Genomic DNA, 17,500 nt, shown 5'->3' with positions numbered 1-17,500 from the left:
CTGCTTGTCAGTTTAAGGCGTGATTTAAAGAAGTTCCAATTTTCATCAACCGTGTGTTCGCTACAATTTCTCTGATTAAACTCCGATGCTATTTTTTTTCTAGTTCTTCTCGTAGGCCACCCAGATTTGCCTTTTTGTATAAATATACAGAATAAGCAGGTTTTTTGTTCTCTTTGGTCTTAACAGACAGATCGAAAAATACAGAATCGTGGACATAGCTGGGGCTTGGAGTATGGGTCTCGCTTGACAGCATGTTTGGATTTGATGTAAATTATAAATCGATGGTATTTTCTCCACGAGTCGCACGTTTTGTAAGCTGTGGTGAGTTGTGTTCAGTTGAATACAGTCGATAAGAGTTTTCGATATTTCAATGTCGCTATGTCCAGTAATTTCGATATTCTCCCAGTTAATACCGGCGAGATTGAAGTCTCCACCAACATGTGGGTACGCAGGAGCTTGCAATTGATCCGAAAACTCATTGTTCACAGAGTTTATGAACTGCATGGTTGTTTCTTTGCTTGAATGCGGGGGACGGTGGAAAGATGCAAGTAGGGTCAAGTAAGACTTTCGTTTGACAGGGCAACTGTAGAAAAGCCCTAGCGATTTCACAGTTGGTGTCATAACTTAACGGATAACTAGGGTATATATATCTTTGACTAGTCAATAAAAGCACCACCGCCAAACGTGATTCTGTCTAAAACTAACAAACAAACTGCGGTTATAAACATAACGAGACAACGCATGTTGTAAAACTTTTTATGAACTTGACGTTTCGTATGCTCCAACATACATCTTCAGAAGCAACGATTACCTAAAGTACAAATGAATTTAAACACATTAAGGGGGTGTTTACATGATACCGGTACGAGTTTTATTCTGGTACGAGTTCATCCCGGTTCTTACTTATCGCTCTGTATTTGTTTACATGATACCGGTGAAAAATCTCATACCAGTACAACTCATACCGGTATGAGTTCATCCCGGTAGTTGTACCGGATCGAAATTCTCATAACGGTACGAAACGTTATACCGGTATCATGTAAACGCTACATTGACTCCCATTCCGGTACGAGTCGTCAAGTCGTGGTGGACTGGGACTATTGACGCATGCGTTGTACTTCTAATAGCAGTACTTCATTGGACGCCATTATTATTGTTTTGGTTCATGCGTCATCCCTGTGTCAATATTTGTGTCGTCCATGTAAACGCGGTATGAAATTGTCAACTCGTACCAGAATGAAACTCATACCGGTATCATGTAAACACCCCCTAAGACTAATACCAAACAAGGAAAGTAATGACAATGAAAAAATAAATGAAAATAAACAGACCTAGTTAAATCTGCTTGAAAAAATAAATGGCTAGTAGAGAAGAAGTTTCTCACTGCCAACTTTTTCATTAAGCGCTGGTTTCAAATCGCGAATCAACAAGGTCTCCTTAATTTTACAATGTATATCAGACTGTCCAGTAGCTAAAATGTCAAAGTGATGCCATTTAATCCTGTGGCCTGTTTGCGTCATATGATCAGCAATGGCAGAAGAATGGCTTTTACTCGTCAGCACTCTGAAATGTTCGGTTTTCCTGTCTTGCAATCGACGTTTTGTTTTCCCGATATAGTAATCACCACAATTCCAGCAGCTAGCCTTATAAACTTTTTTAGACCTAACGGGGCGGCTGAGTCTGTCTTTATAGGGGAAAAAAGACTTAAGTCAGCGAGTGTTTCTGAAAATAATCTTGGAATTAAAACAACCATAGAACTTGTAAATACTTTATCTAAGCTGTTAAGTGACAATTTTACTTTGAATAATTAGATAAGATAAGACAATGAAAATTCTGTAACGACCGTTAAGTGATTTATCATAAGAAGCCTTTTTGCTTGCGGTTTTGCGTTTTAGAATATTAAGCCGGTATTTAAGTTACCTTTCGAGTCTTTCCATCATCTTCCCCCAAAGTCCCACAAGGGAGCGTAAAGAGCCTTTAGCAGGATGCGCGAGCTAGAATTATGCCATATTATTTGTAGATATGATGCAGCTCTTTCACACGACAGTAATCACGACATTTCTTCGCAAGCAAGTAACTTAGGTTGTTTTTTGTTGACATAAGCGAAGCAAGTCAACGCCGAAGTTTAAGTTTTTTTAGCTTCAAGTTTTCTCAACTTTCTTCAAGTTTCCAGCTTCAAGTTTTCAACAAATTTTTCTTCAAGTGTTTAACATTGTTTCAGTGATTTCAAGGGCAGCACCAAGGTAACTACTTTGCCTCTGCATAACTAGTTTTAGCTTACACGATTCTTTAGCCGTGCCGCTTTATCGTTAACTTTTCTGAAATCGTGTGTAACGTTTCTATTAGTTTCTTTTTCTCTGTTTTTGTATTTGTTCAGAAGATATAGTTTTAACTTTTCTACCGGCGTAACCAAACATTAATTTGTCCGTATTGTAATTTCACTTGTAAGTTCTTGCCTCGTTACGATACGACTTTGTAATTTTGTGCGAACCTTTTTTCAGTTCTCATGGTGTTAATTAACAATTATTCGCCGAAGGCGAAGTGATTATCGGTGAATATTCACCGAGACGAAGTCGAGGTGAATATCCACCGATAATCACTGAGCCTGAAAAAAAAACCTTTCAACGCGAAAATCATCCTCACTTGCAGTGCAAAACGACTACTGGCAGCCATTTTGTCCGTCGAGGTGATTATCGGCTGATAATCCCAGATAGCGAGCCAATGAGAGCGCGCGATTTTGTATAATCACCTGTGTATTTATACCAATAAACTTTAACATCAGTTTGTGGACATTGTTGACGTAATCACTGGAGCTATAGGATCCCATGGCAACACCATCGATCTGGTCGTAGTACTGGCCATCAAACACAAAATAGCTCCTCTTAGTTGCAAAAACAAGTAAATCTTTCAAGACAGAGCGCAGTAACTTTGGTGGATTGGTTAAAGCATATAATTTGTCTAGACAGATTTGTATTGTCTCGTCAAGCGGAACGTTGGTGAAGAGTGAACTAACATCAAAAGAGCAGATATATTCACCATTATGGTTGTATGTCTTGGCCCATTCTGCAAAGCAGAAGGAATCCTTGGCGTCCTTGACAGTAAACCGGTTCGTTGAGATAGGTTGAAGAACTCGAGCAAGATAGGACGCAAGGTTATAGTTGTAAGTGTTAACAGATGAGACAATATAGGGCGAAACGGGCAACCAGATTTATGTACCTTGGGAAGACCATAGAGGACACCGTGCGTAGAGCCAGATGGCAGTATTTTATGAGGCTAGCTGCTGGGATTGTGATGATTACTATATCGGGAAAACAAAACGTCGATTACAAGACAGAAAAACAGAACATTTCAGAGCGCTGACGAGTAACAGCCATTCTTTTGCCATTGCTGATCATGTTACCCAAACAGGTCACAGGATTAAATGGCATCACTTTGACATTTTAGCCACTGGACCCCGGGCACTGGACAGTCTGATATACACTGTAAAATTAAGGAAACCTTGTTGATTCACGATTTAAAACCAGCGCTTAATGAAAACGTTGGCAATGAGAAACTTCTCTACTAGCCATTTATTTTTTCAAGCCGATTTAACTTGATAGACTTGCTAATCGTTTTGGTCTCAGGGAAGTTGTTCTAAGCTGATTTAGTTCGTACCTCACGAGTAGGAAGCAATTCGTTGGTATCAATGAGTGTTCCTCGTGCCTTGTCAACCTTGATGTTGGAGTGCCACAGGGTTCAGTACTAGGGCCTCTTCTTTACTTTCTCTATACTTCTCCATTAGCTGACGTTGTTAAGCGTCATAATGTCAGTTATCATTTTTACGCTGATGATTCTCAGTTGTATTTGTCGTTTAAGGGTAACCAACAGCTTGTACAATCAAGACAGTCTTTGGAGCAAGGTCTCACTGACATTTCATCGGGGATGCTTGCTTGCTAATGGTTTGAAGCTAAATCATGATAAGACAGAGCTGATGTGCATCCACTCTGGGTTTCTTAGTCGCCCTCCATTAGATGAGATCTTAGTTAGTGGTCAAACTGTTGTCCCTTGTATTTCTGCTGTTAATTTGGGAGTAGTTTTCGATGGATGCATGACTGAGGAACTTCAAGTCAGCAAGATTTGCAAGTCGTCTTACTTTCACTTAAGAAATCTGTCTTCTATTAGGAAATATCTTACTACTAATGCTGCTCACACTATTGTTCACGCTTTCATTTCTTCCAGACTCGATTACTGTAATGTTCTTCTTTATGGGCTCCCTAAATATCTTGTTGACAGGCTACAGCACGTTCAGAATTCTGCTGCTCGTGTTGTTACTTTTACAGGGAAGTTTGATCACATCACCCCTGTGTTGATTGATCTTCATTGGCTTCCTGTATACTATAGGGTTATCTTCAAGTTGCTTCTGCTCACTTATAAGGCCTTAAATGGTCTGGCTCCTTGCTATCTGTCTGATCTTCTTTCCTATTGTTCCTCTTGCTACTCTCTTCGCTCTGTTACAAATAAACTTCTTGTTGAACCTAGAGCTAAGCTCACCACTTATGTTTTTCGGTCCTTTTCATTCGCTGCTCCGAGACTTTGGAATAGGTTACCTTTGAATATTCGTTCTTGCTACTCAGTTGCTAGTTTTAAAATCAGACTCAAAACGTTTCTCTTTACATTATTTCTTGATAATAGGCAATTTAATTAGTTATTTGATTTTTTCTTTTTAATCATTTTCGTTTTTTATCGACTGATTTGATATTTCTTTCATCATTTGATTTTATCATTATCATTTCAATAATTTTGTTTGAAATAATAACAATATTTTGTAGATCGTTTATAGAATTAACAATATTTATTGTATAATGACATTCCATTGAATTTAATGTATTTAAATTATTGTAAATTACTGTAAATTGTAAATTGTAAAGCGCCATGGACAGCGATACATGGATATGAGCGCTATATAAATAAAGTTATTATTAAAAAAAGGTTTGTTTATTTTCATTTATTTTTTCATAGTCATTACTTTCCTTATTTGGTATTAGTCTTGGTGTTTAACGTCATTTGTAGTTTAGATAACCGTTACTTCTAAAGATGTATGTTGGAGCATACGAAACGTCAAGTTCATTAAAAGTTTTACAACATGCTATGTCTCGTTATGTTTATAACCGCAGTTTGTTATTCTTACTCAAGATGAAATGGCCGAAGAATGAGAGTGTCTACGATATGATTCTGTCTTTTCGGTAGACCACATAATCTGATAGAAAAATGCTGTACGTTGGCTTTCGTATTAGTATCAATACTAGAAAACGGCAATGACTTATTTATATAATAAATACAAAAGTACTTTAATAAGACCACTTAGTTGGCCAGTGGAAAAAATAGGTAAGTCTCTATCTCCCACACTTAGGATTAGCCACAAGTTGCTTAGCAACTTTTCGGCAACTTTTTTTTCCGCATTTTGGCAACTATTAAACAGGCTTGGCAACTCTTGGTATTTTTAGCATTTTTAAAATTTTTTTTTACTTTTTTCACGACATTTGTTAGCTTTCGAGAGAAAAGTCAGCTAAATTCAACTGAGTTTGTGGACCCCAGCTGGACCGGCCAATAGTGCACAGCTTGGTGTTGCATGCCTGTTCTTGAGATCAACGGTATCGCATGGCACGTTTTTCAAGATGGCGGACAACACTGTCAGTGATTCAGATTCCAGCTGGGCAGAATGTGCAAATTAAGACCCAATTAATCCTATTACGGAAGTTTAAGTCTAGGGGAAAATCTCGCTACCCCCGGAAAAGCTAAAATAGCTAGAGAAAGATAAATTCAGTCAGACGAATCCGGCCAGGACTCCGGCCAGTAAAAAGCGCCGTACGCGTGGACAAAATGATCTAAATCGCAACAAAACCAACTTAAAGTGCAAGCAAGTAAACGAAAAGCAACTTTTCGGCAAGTTTTTCGAAATTCAGCAACTTTTCCGCAATTTTGGAAATAAAATAGACACACTTTAATTGGCAACGTTTTGGGAAATTAACGGCAACTTGTGGCTAAGCCTATCCCACAGTTGGCTTACTCGAAACACTGAAATGGCAGGGATCACTCGGGACTACTCGGACGTAAAACTCCAGCAATTGTATTGACTCCAACGTAGGTCATGTTGTTGTTGTTGTTGTACAAGCCATAGGTGATACTCAAGAGTAGATTTCTTTATAGAACCGCTCTCTTGGGAGATTCAGCACATCCAGTGTTGTAAAGGCCAATCAAAACAGAGCTATCTCAGCGCCAAGGGAAATATGATACTTTCCGCAGGAAAATCCTGTTCCTAAGAATAAATTTACTCAGGAAAGAGTTGATTCAAGGAATAAGCGAGTTTCGTATTCTCACGGTTAGACTGGATATAGCATGAAATGGACGCTAACGCGGGGGAAAATTTGCATGTGAAAAAATAGAGGCTTCCCTTGAGGAGCTCCTGGTAATTCTCTTCAGTCGACGCTTATAACACTCTTTCCATGTAAGATCAATCCCTGTATAGAACGTGTTGTCGCCTGATGTTGTTAGATCGTCATCATACTCCGAATTCATCCGCAGAGTGTCCACTACTTAAATATAATAATATAATTACATCGTTTTTGTTTTGTTTTGTTTTGTTCTTTTAGCGAACGGTGACCGCTCAATTGCCGGATTAGAAATTGCTTGTAAGGGCTAGTGGCAATTATTGTGATTAAAGATTAAAGTATAAAAAGATGTGCCAGATGTGAAAGTTTACCAGTTGTTTATTCCGCCAGGAGAAAATCCAATTGGTATTATGTCCAACCGCCCTCCTATCCCACTGCTTTTGCGAAAAAGACAGAAGATAAAAGAGGAAAGAGATTTTTACTAGCAGAAACCCTCAGTAAAATTGCTCCCAATTATGTTTCTGCACCAGTGAAAAGCCTCCGGAGTGCTTGCAATTGTTGATTGGTGAGATCAACGCTTTGTCTGAGGATGCTAAAGAACATTTTGACCCAAGAACTGCATTTAATTTCTTTCTGTGTTGTTGTTGTTGTTGCTGTTGTCGTTTTTTTTTTTTTTTTTATAAAGTACGAAAGGGTCATAATTTTTGCCGTCTTAAGAGATCTCAGTTAGGCTGTGATCCGTGATTTTTGCTGCAGAAAAATACCCTACTTCGCACGTAATGGACTTGTCGCATCAATATATAATGCTTCCTGAGAACGGCTTTTCTCAAATCCCAATGTCGGCAACATGCCACTAAGACGATCAAGACAAAAGTCTCTGTTTTCACATTCTTGAGAAATCATAAAAAAGGAATAACCTGGCGTTTAATTCCCTTTTCTCGTGAATCACAACGGCTCATTTAATGCCCCTAAAGATGAAATGTGGAACCACAATTCTGCTTCCCTTGTGCCGTGATCCAACCAGCTTGAGCTGAAGCAGAAAGTAATAATCATCTTCACCATCACTATCAAATTCTGGGTTTGCCCATTCGTGATATTTTATGTTGACTCTACAGGTAATGCTGTCGAGTAACCAAGTTGAAATGTCTAATCTCTTGACCTCAGGTGTTAAGCAAATATTGAAAACAGCGAATAACGAATATAATAAACGTGCTACAAAAAGAATGAAGAAAAACCGAGATCTAAAAAAAGACGTTAACAAAACAGGTGTGGGTCAGAGCTCTCTTAAACTTATGTAACAATTGCCAGATGTGCTTCATACAAACGCAAAGCAATAAACGTTCTGTTTCCACATTGTGCGTTCTATTGAAAACGAGCAAGAGAATTCTGGAAATCATGAATATAAAAATTCTGAATTTGACTGGAAGACAGCGGGAGCCCATTACCAAGAGCCTACAACTTCAATACTAGGGCTATGTAACGGCATTTTCACAGATCAAGCTATTTTTAGACGAGTTCTGAAAATAAGAGCTGGCTTGCACGAGTGACCATTCTCATCCCATGGTCGATGATTTCTCATGCAAGATTTGTGACTGGCTGGAAAGGTCTGGTTTCGCGGGAAAGTCGATCTAAGAATAAGTCTGTCTGTAAAAACGCCGTTCCACATTCGACTATTGCAGTAAAGTTGAACGCCCTAGTCATGGGTTCCTGAAGACCGTTACGTCATGTAACACAAAAAGACAAAGTCGCAGCCGCTCGGGGTCACAAAGCTGAACTGATTATTCCAGTTTCAAGTAGCTAAGGCCAATGAGATTAATGCTACCTCCGCCCTCCCAGGACGGAATGCCAGTCCATTGCAGGGCTACCCCCAGTATTGTGGCCGGTACTCGCTTACACACCTGGGTGGAGATAGAGAGCATGGAACTAAGGAGACACTGAACACGGTGACTGAGTCAGGCGTTAATATCTTCATCTTTTGGGATCTCTGGTACCAACAGTGCAGCAGCATTTTACAACTTTTGTAGTCCATCAATACGATAGCTTGCGATACTATAGTAGACCGCTGGAGTGGACAATATGTATAGGATATCGTTGAGCGAGAGTGTCACGTGATTTATGGGCACCATATCTTTCTTTACCCTCGAATTTTTGAGTAGCTTGGTGTAGCTAATATCATTTACCCTCCCAACCATGATAGACCACAGAAAACGGACCACAACACCGGGAACTACATGCCCTACTCTTTGCGACAAGTGTGTGGGTTCTTTTACGTCCCACCGGATTATGAATATTGATGGGTTGTGAGACGGGGCCTACGTTTTATCGTCCTAATCCGAGAAGACTAGAGAGTCTAACCATTTGCAGATGTAATTACAAAGGCAGCACTTTCTCCTCAGTTATTTAAAGACCCTGAGTGTTCGTCCGGCCGGAGTTGAACTCATGACCTCCCGCGTGACAGCCCGATGCTCAACCAACTGAGCCACCGGTGCGCGGTGATGCTTTTATATTTTTGAAAGACCTATTTATCTGGACTAGGAAAGACGCATCTTAAGAGTTTTGATCATAGCAATAAGGAGCATTACTTAAGAAGTAACAGAACAAAACATGTTTGGCAAATTCTGGCTTGAGGGGAATTCGAACCAATGATTTAAAATCTTAACGAGTCGGCTGTTCTCCACCTTGTCTACAGTAGATGGTAACTGTTGGAATTAGACCATCATTTCGAGTCTTTTTTGCTGGTAAAACCTGTTTTATCAAGTGAAAACAAGATCCTCGCAATTATGAACGCAATTTTTAATTAGCAACTTGCGTAGAGAAGCCTGAAAAATTTAGGACGCCCTAACCAACTGAGCTATCAAACCACTGATGTTGGGAGCTGGTCATTTGTGGGTACTTATGGTGCCACGATAAATGAATCAACGAACGAAATGATATATGAAATGAATCATACATTGAATTGCGTATATGAAATCAAGTGAAACTATGATTCTCGCAGTTATGAACGCAATTTTAGCAATTGTGCAGAGAAGCCTGAAAAATGTAGGACTTAACAGTGTTTGACCTCGTGTCCTAGCCATACCAGTGCAAAAACTCTTTTTTAGCTTCATAAACTGCAGTTCCTCGAAAATGTTGTAAGATGGCCGAATTCCAGGTTCTGTTGACGACGTGAGCGTATCGCCGTTCGCACGTGATGGATTGGCGCATCACCACAGCTGGGCCAGTGATTCTTCCTGAGAACAGCTTTTGTTAAATCACAATGTCGGCAAAATGCCAAGAAGATCAACACTAAAATCCGTGCTTTTCATAGTTCTTGAGAACCGCAAAAAAAAACAACCACCGTTAAATTTCTTTTCCTCGTGAAACGCCAAATGTCACTAATGCTGTGCGCCCAGAAGCTGTACCTGAAATAGTTCAGTTCGATAGCAGAAGTCCATGGGCTTCTGACTATAGTAATCTACAGTTGATGGTATCGTAATTGTCGAAATTAGACCATTATTTCGAGTCCTGTTTGCTGCAAACACCTTTGTTAGCTTTATAAGGCAGTTCCTCGAAAATAGATTTTATCCCCTTTTTTTTCACTTTTTTTCTCTTACTGTCACAGCTGGTACACATTTCCAATAACATGAAATCATATTTTCTGGTGACCATGTCAGGTCACGTCTACTAATTTTTACAAGCCGAATGGAGGACAAGAAAGACACCTGAAAATTTCAGGTTGCTTCAACGGGATTCGTTCAACCCAACTTAGACCTCTGCGATGCCAGTTCAATGCTCTACTAGCTGAGCTATGAAGCCACTCATTTGGGAGCGGGTCAATTGCTTAGGCTCGATCATGTGTTCCCGTGAAACGACTCCATGAATGAAAATAATGTGAATGTATACTTGACATCCGGGTTATAGACCAGGGGCATACCTGCCTGTAAGCCAAGTAAGCACTGGCGTACAATTGTTTTGTTTCGTTTTGTTTTTTTGCTTTTTAATTTAAATTTCGACAAAAATTTTTATAGGCCCCAGTGTAATCGTACCAAGAAAATTTCAACAGGATAAACAATTAAAAAAACTAAACTAGTGAGCAGCACTCTACGAACTGTACCTGTAATACTTGTTAATTCCCCGACGCGTTTCGTCTAGCTAACGTAAACTTGTTCAGGGAGTTTTACAATAATACATGAAACGACTGTATTTAAAAAAGGAAGCAGTTAACCCTAAACCATCATCAGTGTAAGCAGCCGAAAAATTGATAATTTATTTTCAAATTGGCCAAACATAATGAAACTTGGCAGATGCATGCAATGTACAAAGCAGAAGTGATTTAGGTACTATATGTTTTCGAATTCTATGTTCCGCTACGAGAAATGCTGCTTGGTAAATGTACGACCGCCTTTTCCGTTAATTAGACGTTCTCAATAAACAAAAGGGATGTGCTTTTTTATTAAAATCGGTTGACCCTCGATCTGAAAAGTCCTACTAATGCATGTTATGTACTAGTCGTTCATGTAACCTGTACAGTATGGCTTGTATCTCCATAGTTGAGTTTATCAAAAGTTTTATATAGGACAGCAAATCACTTTTCAGCTAATGTATTCTCCGTTGTCTCACCGCGATTTAATTTAACTTTTTTTTTTCTAATGTCGTGGGGCTTCATGCGTAATCGGCCAAGGAGATGTGATTACTATACCAAAGCAACAAAATTGCAATTCACACAGTCACAAAAACGACACACGCCATTATTTTTTTCTTTTATTTAATTACCTGACAATTTCTTCATATCCCATCTCCGAGTCGGTTATGATCTAACATCATCATTCACGTCTGTTTGTATCACTAAGCCCTGACTGTTGTTAAGAATTGTCTCTCACAGATGACTTCCAAACCACCACTGTGTAGTCGACGTATCATTATGGGTACAGCGGAACGCAGGGTTGCTGGACCCATGATGACCAAAGTTGTCTTCACTCGATACCGATCCAGCAGACGGGTTAAACTGACAATTAGTTGAAGCACTGTTGATGTGCAGGAGCCAAGAACTCTGATAAAATGTTGCTGTTACGTGCATGCCAACATGCCCCCGTATGTTAACGAATTCCACTTTTTTGCAATCGCCATTTCCAAGATAATCTACGATGTTAAAGTCCTTGAAGTTTCCACGGACATAATCGCGATAATCGACGCCGTGGATCGGGAAACTGCATGTTGCTCGCCAGTGAGTGGAGTGACTCTGCAGGGATCTCATTCGTGCTAAACTCAGGCGGTATAGATTCCAATTTTGCGCGTTCTCGTTCACTGGTGCGTCAAAATTGAATTGACTTGTATTAAATGGGGCAAGGCTACGACGAGAATGGCTCCAAGACATCACTAAGGTCCAAGCAGATCCGGGTTCTGACTGAAAATCGCAATAAGCCGGAAAGCTGTTACCACTTGTGTCGAACAGTTTGTAGATTCCACACTTGGAGTCGCCATGCTTTAGGTAATCCACGCAGGAGTAAGGATGGAAAAAATGATGAGAAGTGTCTCCCTAGCGAAAAACAAAGATTACAATTTTATTCCATATCCTTGTACGCAGACAGAGACATTTTCATTTCTCCGTCTAGTTTGTTAGAAATTTGTTAGTTTTCAATATCTGCGATCCTTTTTTAGCAGATATTTTGTCCTCTGTATCTCATGAACCGAGAGCATTTAAGTCGTCAAACTTCACGGTCACTTTTCTTTTTACTACCTTGAAAACGTGTTAAAAGATCGGCTATCCTGAACAAGCGGTCGGCAGTTTGACAAATGGCTTTTCCTGACTTGAATCAGTTTCGTCAAGCAATGTTGGATAATGTTTTGCCACTACCTCAACATTTACAACCCACAATGTTGCATTGTTGGATCCGACTTTGTTCATGATCAATAGTTTGGAAACAAAGTCTATGCACGTCCCCCACGTGCGTTTTACAACTTGGAACATTTCGTAGCCGTTCTGGTCCTGACAACAACGTGAATTGAGAAAATTTGAGGTTATGAGGAGGACGCGAGCACCTGACGATGAACTTTCAATTTTTTCCACAAACATCCACACCGCTCATACCAATTTCATTCATGCAATGTTGATACACACCTTCCATGCCGAGCGACTTGGAATAATCGCGATATTATTATAATGGCGAGGAATAGTATTCTTCACAAAGTTCTCCTATTATCTTGTTATCTTGTCGTGACCGAGTTGACCCGGCTAAGTGAGCCAAAGTGTTTACGTGGAAAAAAGTTGGCTCGGGTAGGCGGGTAACCCCTCGATCTGGCACACCTTTTCTGCACATAAACGAGGCCTTAAAAGACATAGAACGGTTACCGTAACTTTTGTTTCATTATTTAAAAGAGTGCTTTCATTGGTTGTGGGAACTGCTGCTTTGCCAAGATTCCACATGAAAGCGATCTTCTGCGCATTGCGGTCAGTTTTATGAATATTCTTTTTTTTGTTTCCTCATCAGTTTCTCCCTTTTGGTATCATTTACTTTATTTCAGTTTTCTTTAGGTGCCACGAGTTTTTTTAATGTCCCTGAAGTTGTTTTGTGCCGTCGCGCGGTGTTTGACTATTTCAAGAAGCAAAGAAAGGTCAAGGGGGAGAAAGAGAGAATACTATAGGTATTGTGGCAAAGAACAATGAATAATCCCTCCCTCGTTTGCGAAATCACACTCATGCCGATAAATACGGTTATACTGCAGTCTAAGGCCAAATTAAATCTCTTCGAGTCTGGGATAAATGATATCTCATCTTTCTTCGTCTCGTCTAAATATAAGCTAAATATAAGCTATCGGTACTTGAAAGAAAGTCACTAATGATTCGAAATTTCGGTAAAACAGGGAAAATAACGTAGAAAAAAAAGGTCAAATAAAAGAACACTAGAAAAATGCAATGTGATGGGAACACACGATGATTTCTGATTCCTGCAAATTTCGGTACTTGGGAGTCTTACCGTGCTTCCCGCATGCGGTGTTTCGGCGGTTTGACATCCAATCACGTTTCCCACAACAGACAAACCCTAACAACAAAGATATCATCTGTTAATTTTGTGTTCAACAAGACGCTCAGTTAAAGAACCTTACTCACTTTACATTGCGCGTCTTTGTTGTTGTTGTCGAACATGGGCTTTTTAGTGTTTCAAATTTGTTTGGGGGGGGGGGGGGGAAGAGCGATTATTCGAGGGAGGCGATTAATTTAAATATTTCTGTCAAAGGTGGGCGACTATTCGAGGGAGGCGATTAATCGAGGGACGGCTATTATTCGAGGAAATACGGTAAATAGTTTTTAGGGCATCTCCAAATTAATGAAACAGGCTTCTAAAGCACAAAGAAATCCATTTAAGGCATTTCTGATGCATTTTTGAAAAGTTTGGTCATTGGGTGCCCCTGACTGGTGCAGGAAATAAGGAAAAACAACTTATACCACAAATAATACGTCTTGGTGACATAAAAATCTTGGGACTTGGGCCATTTAAGTTTCAATAAGAATAAAACGCAAACAGCGGTTACAAACATTTGCTTGAAGTGCGTAACTTTTTATAAACTTAACGTTTCGTATGTTACAACATACATCATCAGAAGTGATTATTATTCAGTTACAGATAAATTTAAATTCGAAACTACAACTGTAAGGAACTAACGAAATTGATTGACATAAAACGACAAGAAATATGCTAATAACAGAGATAAAGTTTCTCACCGCCAACCTTTTCATTTAAGGTTGGCTTTAGATCACGGATAAACAGAGACTCTTTAATTTTACGATGCATGTCTGATCGACCAGTTGCTAATATTTCAAAATGATCCCACTTAATTCTATGCTTGGTTAAGAAAACATGATCAGCAATTGCAGATTCGTGACAATTTGGAGTCAGGGCTTTAAAATTTTCTGCTTTCCTGTCACGTAATCGGCGTTTCGTTTTCCCTATATAGAAACCATTGCAATCCCAGCAGTTTGCTCTGTACACTACTTTTGACCTGAAGGAAGGACCTAGTTTATCTTTGTAAGGAAAAAAGACTTGATTCTTCGGGTGTTCTGAAAAACTATTTTGAGGTTTAAAATACCATAGAATTTGTTTATGCAAGACCTCAGCTGTTTTGTGAGGTCATTACTGTGATGACCTAAGAAAGGTAGAACGATAATAACTTCTTTTTTCCTAACTATTTGTACAGGATCTTTTGGCTTATTTTGATGTTTCTCAATGCCATCATTCATACGATGGCAATTTTGTCAGGGAAATAAAAAAAACACTTTCGAAGATCCTCGAGGAGGATTATCCTGTGAAATTAAATGGATTTCGGTCAGAAAAACAGCAGAATACCCTCATTTCGTGCGCTTTTCTATGAAGCGTGGAGCTACTTCTACGTTGAATTCAAGAGGGAAATACAGTTTCTACGCGTTGTACTTAAATGTTTGAACTTTTAACTGGACCTCAATCGGGAGAGGACAAAACGCGGAGCCCTACTCCATGGAGTACTCCATGGAGTACCCTATGGAGTACCCAAATGGAGTACCCTAAAAATACTATTTCGAATGAGTACTTTTGATCCATGTGTAAGCAGCATCTCAAATAGTGCTTACTTAAGCCTCAACACTCATTTCAAACAGCATTTTTCAACAGTATTTAAGTCTAAGCACCCATTTTAAAAAGGTTAATATAAACGAAGTTATCGGCCACCACAACCATAATCGAGAGAGTACCTTCACAATGACCTTGCTAACGCGTTAAACCACTTAGCCATCGTGACACATTACAATTAAGATGATGTAAGCAAGAATTTATTGCGGGATCTTTCCGCCCGCCATGATTGATTCAGTATTAAACTATTCGATAAAGTGGACAGATGCTTTTCCTTTGAGAAAAAGGCAAGCTTTAAAGGTAAGGAGAATTTTCTACGTTATTTCTACATCTTGATCTTGTGTGTTCCACTGTGAACATTATTTTGCATAGAACGAATACTTCATTAGAAGTATTTTGCATAGAACGAATACTCCAATATTTCTTGGGAACCAGTTTGTTCGCCGTTTTGACGTAGAAAGAAAATAAGAAAATAGCTTTCAACGGCCAAACGAGATAAAAAATGAAGTCAAGTTTAAAAAAAACCAATTAAATCACCCGAAATGTGGCAAATTGTTTTATTCTCGATCGACAAATCCATAAAGTTCCTTCTGCTCTTCTTAAAAACTGCATATTCAAATTTATTTACTTTTGCGTCAATATTTGTTTTGCATAAAACAGGGTAGCAAAATCTGTACCTTGCTTAGTTCGCATTTTTGAGCGTTAAATTAAAATAGAATTTTTGGTCGTATGTTCGTGACAGCAAGTCGCATATTTTGACGTCCCCCATCCAAATACTAACCCCGCTAGAAAAGGCTTAACTTTAGAAACTTGGTCTTGGAAAGCTGTCAGAAGCTTAGAGTACACGCTTAAGCTTGTGGTGAAAAAGAAGTTGTAAATGATCAACATGTCAGCCTTGAAGTCAAATGTTTCTCAATTTCCTTTTATTTTCTTCAATCGTCCTGGGTTTAGTATTTTACTGAACCACATGTCTTCTCAGGGGGTATCTAGCAAAGATGTCTACCATGGCACCGTAATGATTTACGATACCAAACAATATCGTGTACTATTAGAGCTACATATTACGCAAGGACAACTTGAATCTCCTGGAAAAACAAAACACATCTCAGTTGACAGTTATGGAAAAAACACGGTCAAGTTACTGCACTACCACACGTACGCAATGCGTTCCTACTTTAAAAAATATCCCGTATCTCCTCAATTCTATATTCGTTAGCAATAGTTGGTTCTATATTCGTTAGCAATCACCCTTTCATATTTCAGAGAAATCGACCGGTCCGCGAATATTTTACGAGTTTTTTTCAATGGGATGTCAAAAGGCCAAGTCGATGTTATGCATAATAGGGGAAGTTCGGGCGATCAAGTTGCGCGTGTGACCCGTTATAAATATTTTTTCACAAATGTTCCCGAATCGTCAAGTATCACCACAGAAGACAAGAACACCATTCTGAAAGCTTATTCTACGCAAAAAGTAGGTCCCGGAGGTAATTTTGAGAGCGGAAATCAAGTTTACGCCGCATGGTATATTTATATTTAAATAAGTTAACACAACAGAAAGACGCTTATCTTATTTTGACACGAAGACTGTGCGGAGTTGAGTAGAAATAAATACAAATAGCCAGACAACAGAGATCACAGATTCACTGAAGGTGTTCGATTCCTTCTCTGTCTTTATTGAACCCATTAGTTTAATGTTAACACAGCATTTTCCATTTGGTTTAAGTGTTATACATAACACCACACTTGGCTTGGCAAAATATTAGAAATACAGCTCACTTTGATTACGGTTCGGCTGGCGACAGATTGTTGTCGAAGTCCATTACCCGTCGCTTTTAAGATTCCACCACCTGTCTTGTTCAGTACCCCATTGACTTACCATTATTGAGCTTCATAAGGGTATATTTTGTTCAAAGATCCCCTAAAACGCCATTCGCGTTACAGGACTTTCGACGCCATTGCCGGTAAAGTTAATCATTCTACTGTGTCCACCTGAGAAATCTAAGCATTTCCCACTACCCTCTCGATCCTAAGAAAATACGCGCAGAAGGCTCAATGCACAAAGACACCACTTAGCAGGGGAGTGACAGGCAAGACTTTTACCGACACAAAAAAAAAAATAAAATAAATAAAACCAACAAATGAAACGTAGATTCCGAGTGGGTTTGCCATACTGACAACCCAGTAATAATATTAGAAACTCAATAAACATAGCTTATTTTCCAATGGAAAACAGAATTATATAGCCAATTTGATGTCCGATGGAAACAGATTGCTTCACACAGTCATGTAATTTAGAGTTTCAGGGGCCCTGAAAATGGCGACTGACGTAATGTGGGCGCGCAATGTAAAGTGGGTGAATAAGGTTCTTTAAGTGTTGATTTGAAATACTTGTACCTTGCGCTGAAATTGATAGCATAACACCTAGCAAGCATAAACGCGGGTTTCATTTATTAAATAATGCGCGCTTACTGAATTCATTGGCTTCTCTTGGCCGCATTCTACGGAGGAGAACGTACAGGAATCTGCTCCAAAAGCTTATGCTCGGCGTCTTTT

At 39.2% G+C, this 17,500-nt stretch overlaps 1 protein-coding gene across 1 annotated transcript in view; it reads right to left on the bottom strand.

Annotated features, from left to right (window-relative positions):
• Positions 1–11,095: 11,095 nt before the first annotated feature.
• Positions 11,096–17,500, bottom strand: part of LOC138027089 (uncharacterized) — a 6,797-nt gene continuing 392 nt past the window's right edge. The window contains exons 2-3 of the mRNA XM_068874591.1: positions 13,322–13,387; positions 11,096–11,883 (exon numbers count right to left, since the gene is read on the bottom strand). Of these exons, the coding sequence (XP_068730692.1) occupies positions 11,224–11,883; positions 13,322–13,387 (726 nt within the window). The 3' untranslated portion in view covers positions 11,096–11,223. The remainder of the gene's footprint in view (positions 11,884–13,321; positions 13,388–17,500) is intronic.

Source organism: Montipora capricornis, chromosome 12 (assembly GCF_036669925.1).
Source record: "Montipora capricornis isolate CH-2021 chromosome 12, ASM3666992v2, whole genome shotgun sequence".
Classification (NCBI taxonomy): Eukaryota; Metazoa; Cnidaria; class Anthozoa; order Scleractinia; family Acroporidae; genus Montipora; species Montipora capricornis.
Note: the sequence above shows the minus strand (reverse complement) of the source record. Positions and strands in the feature narration are given on the sequence as shown.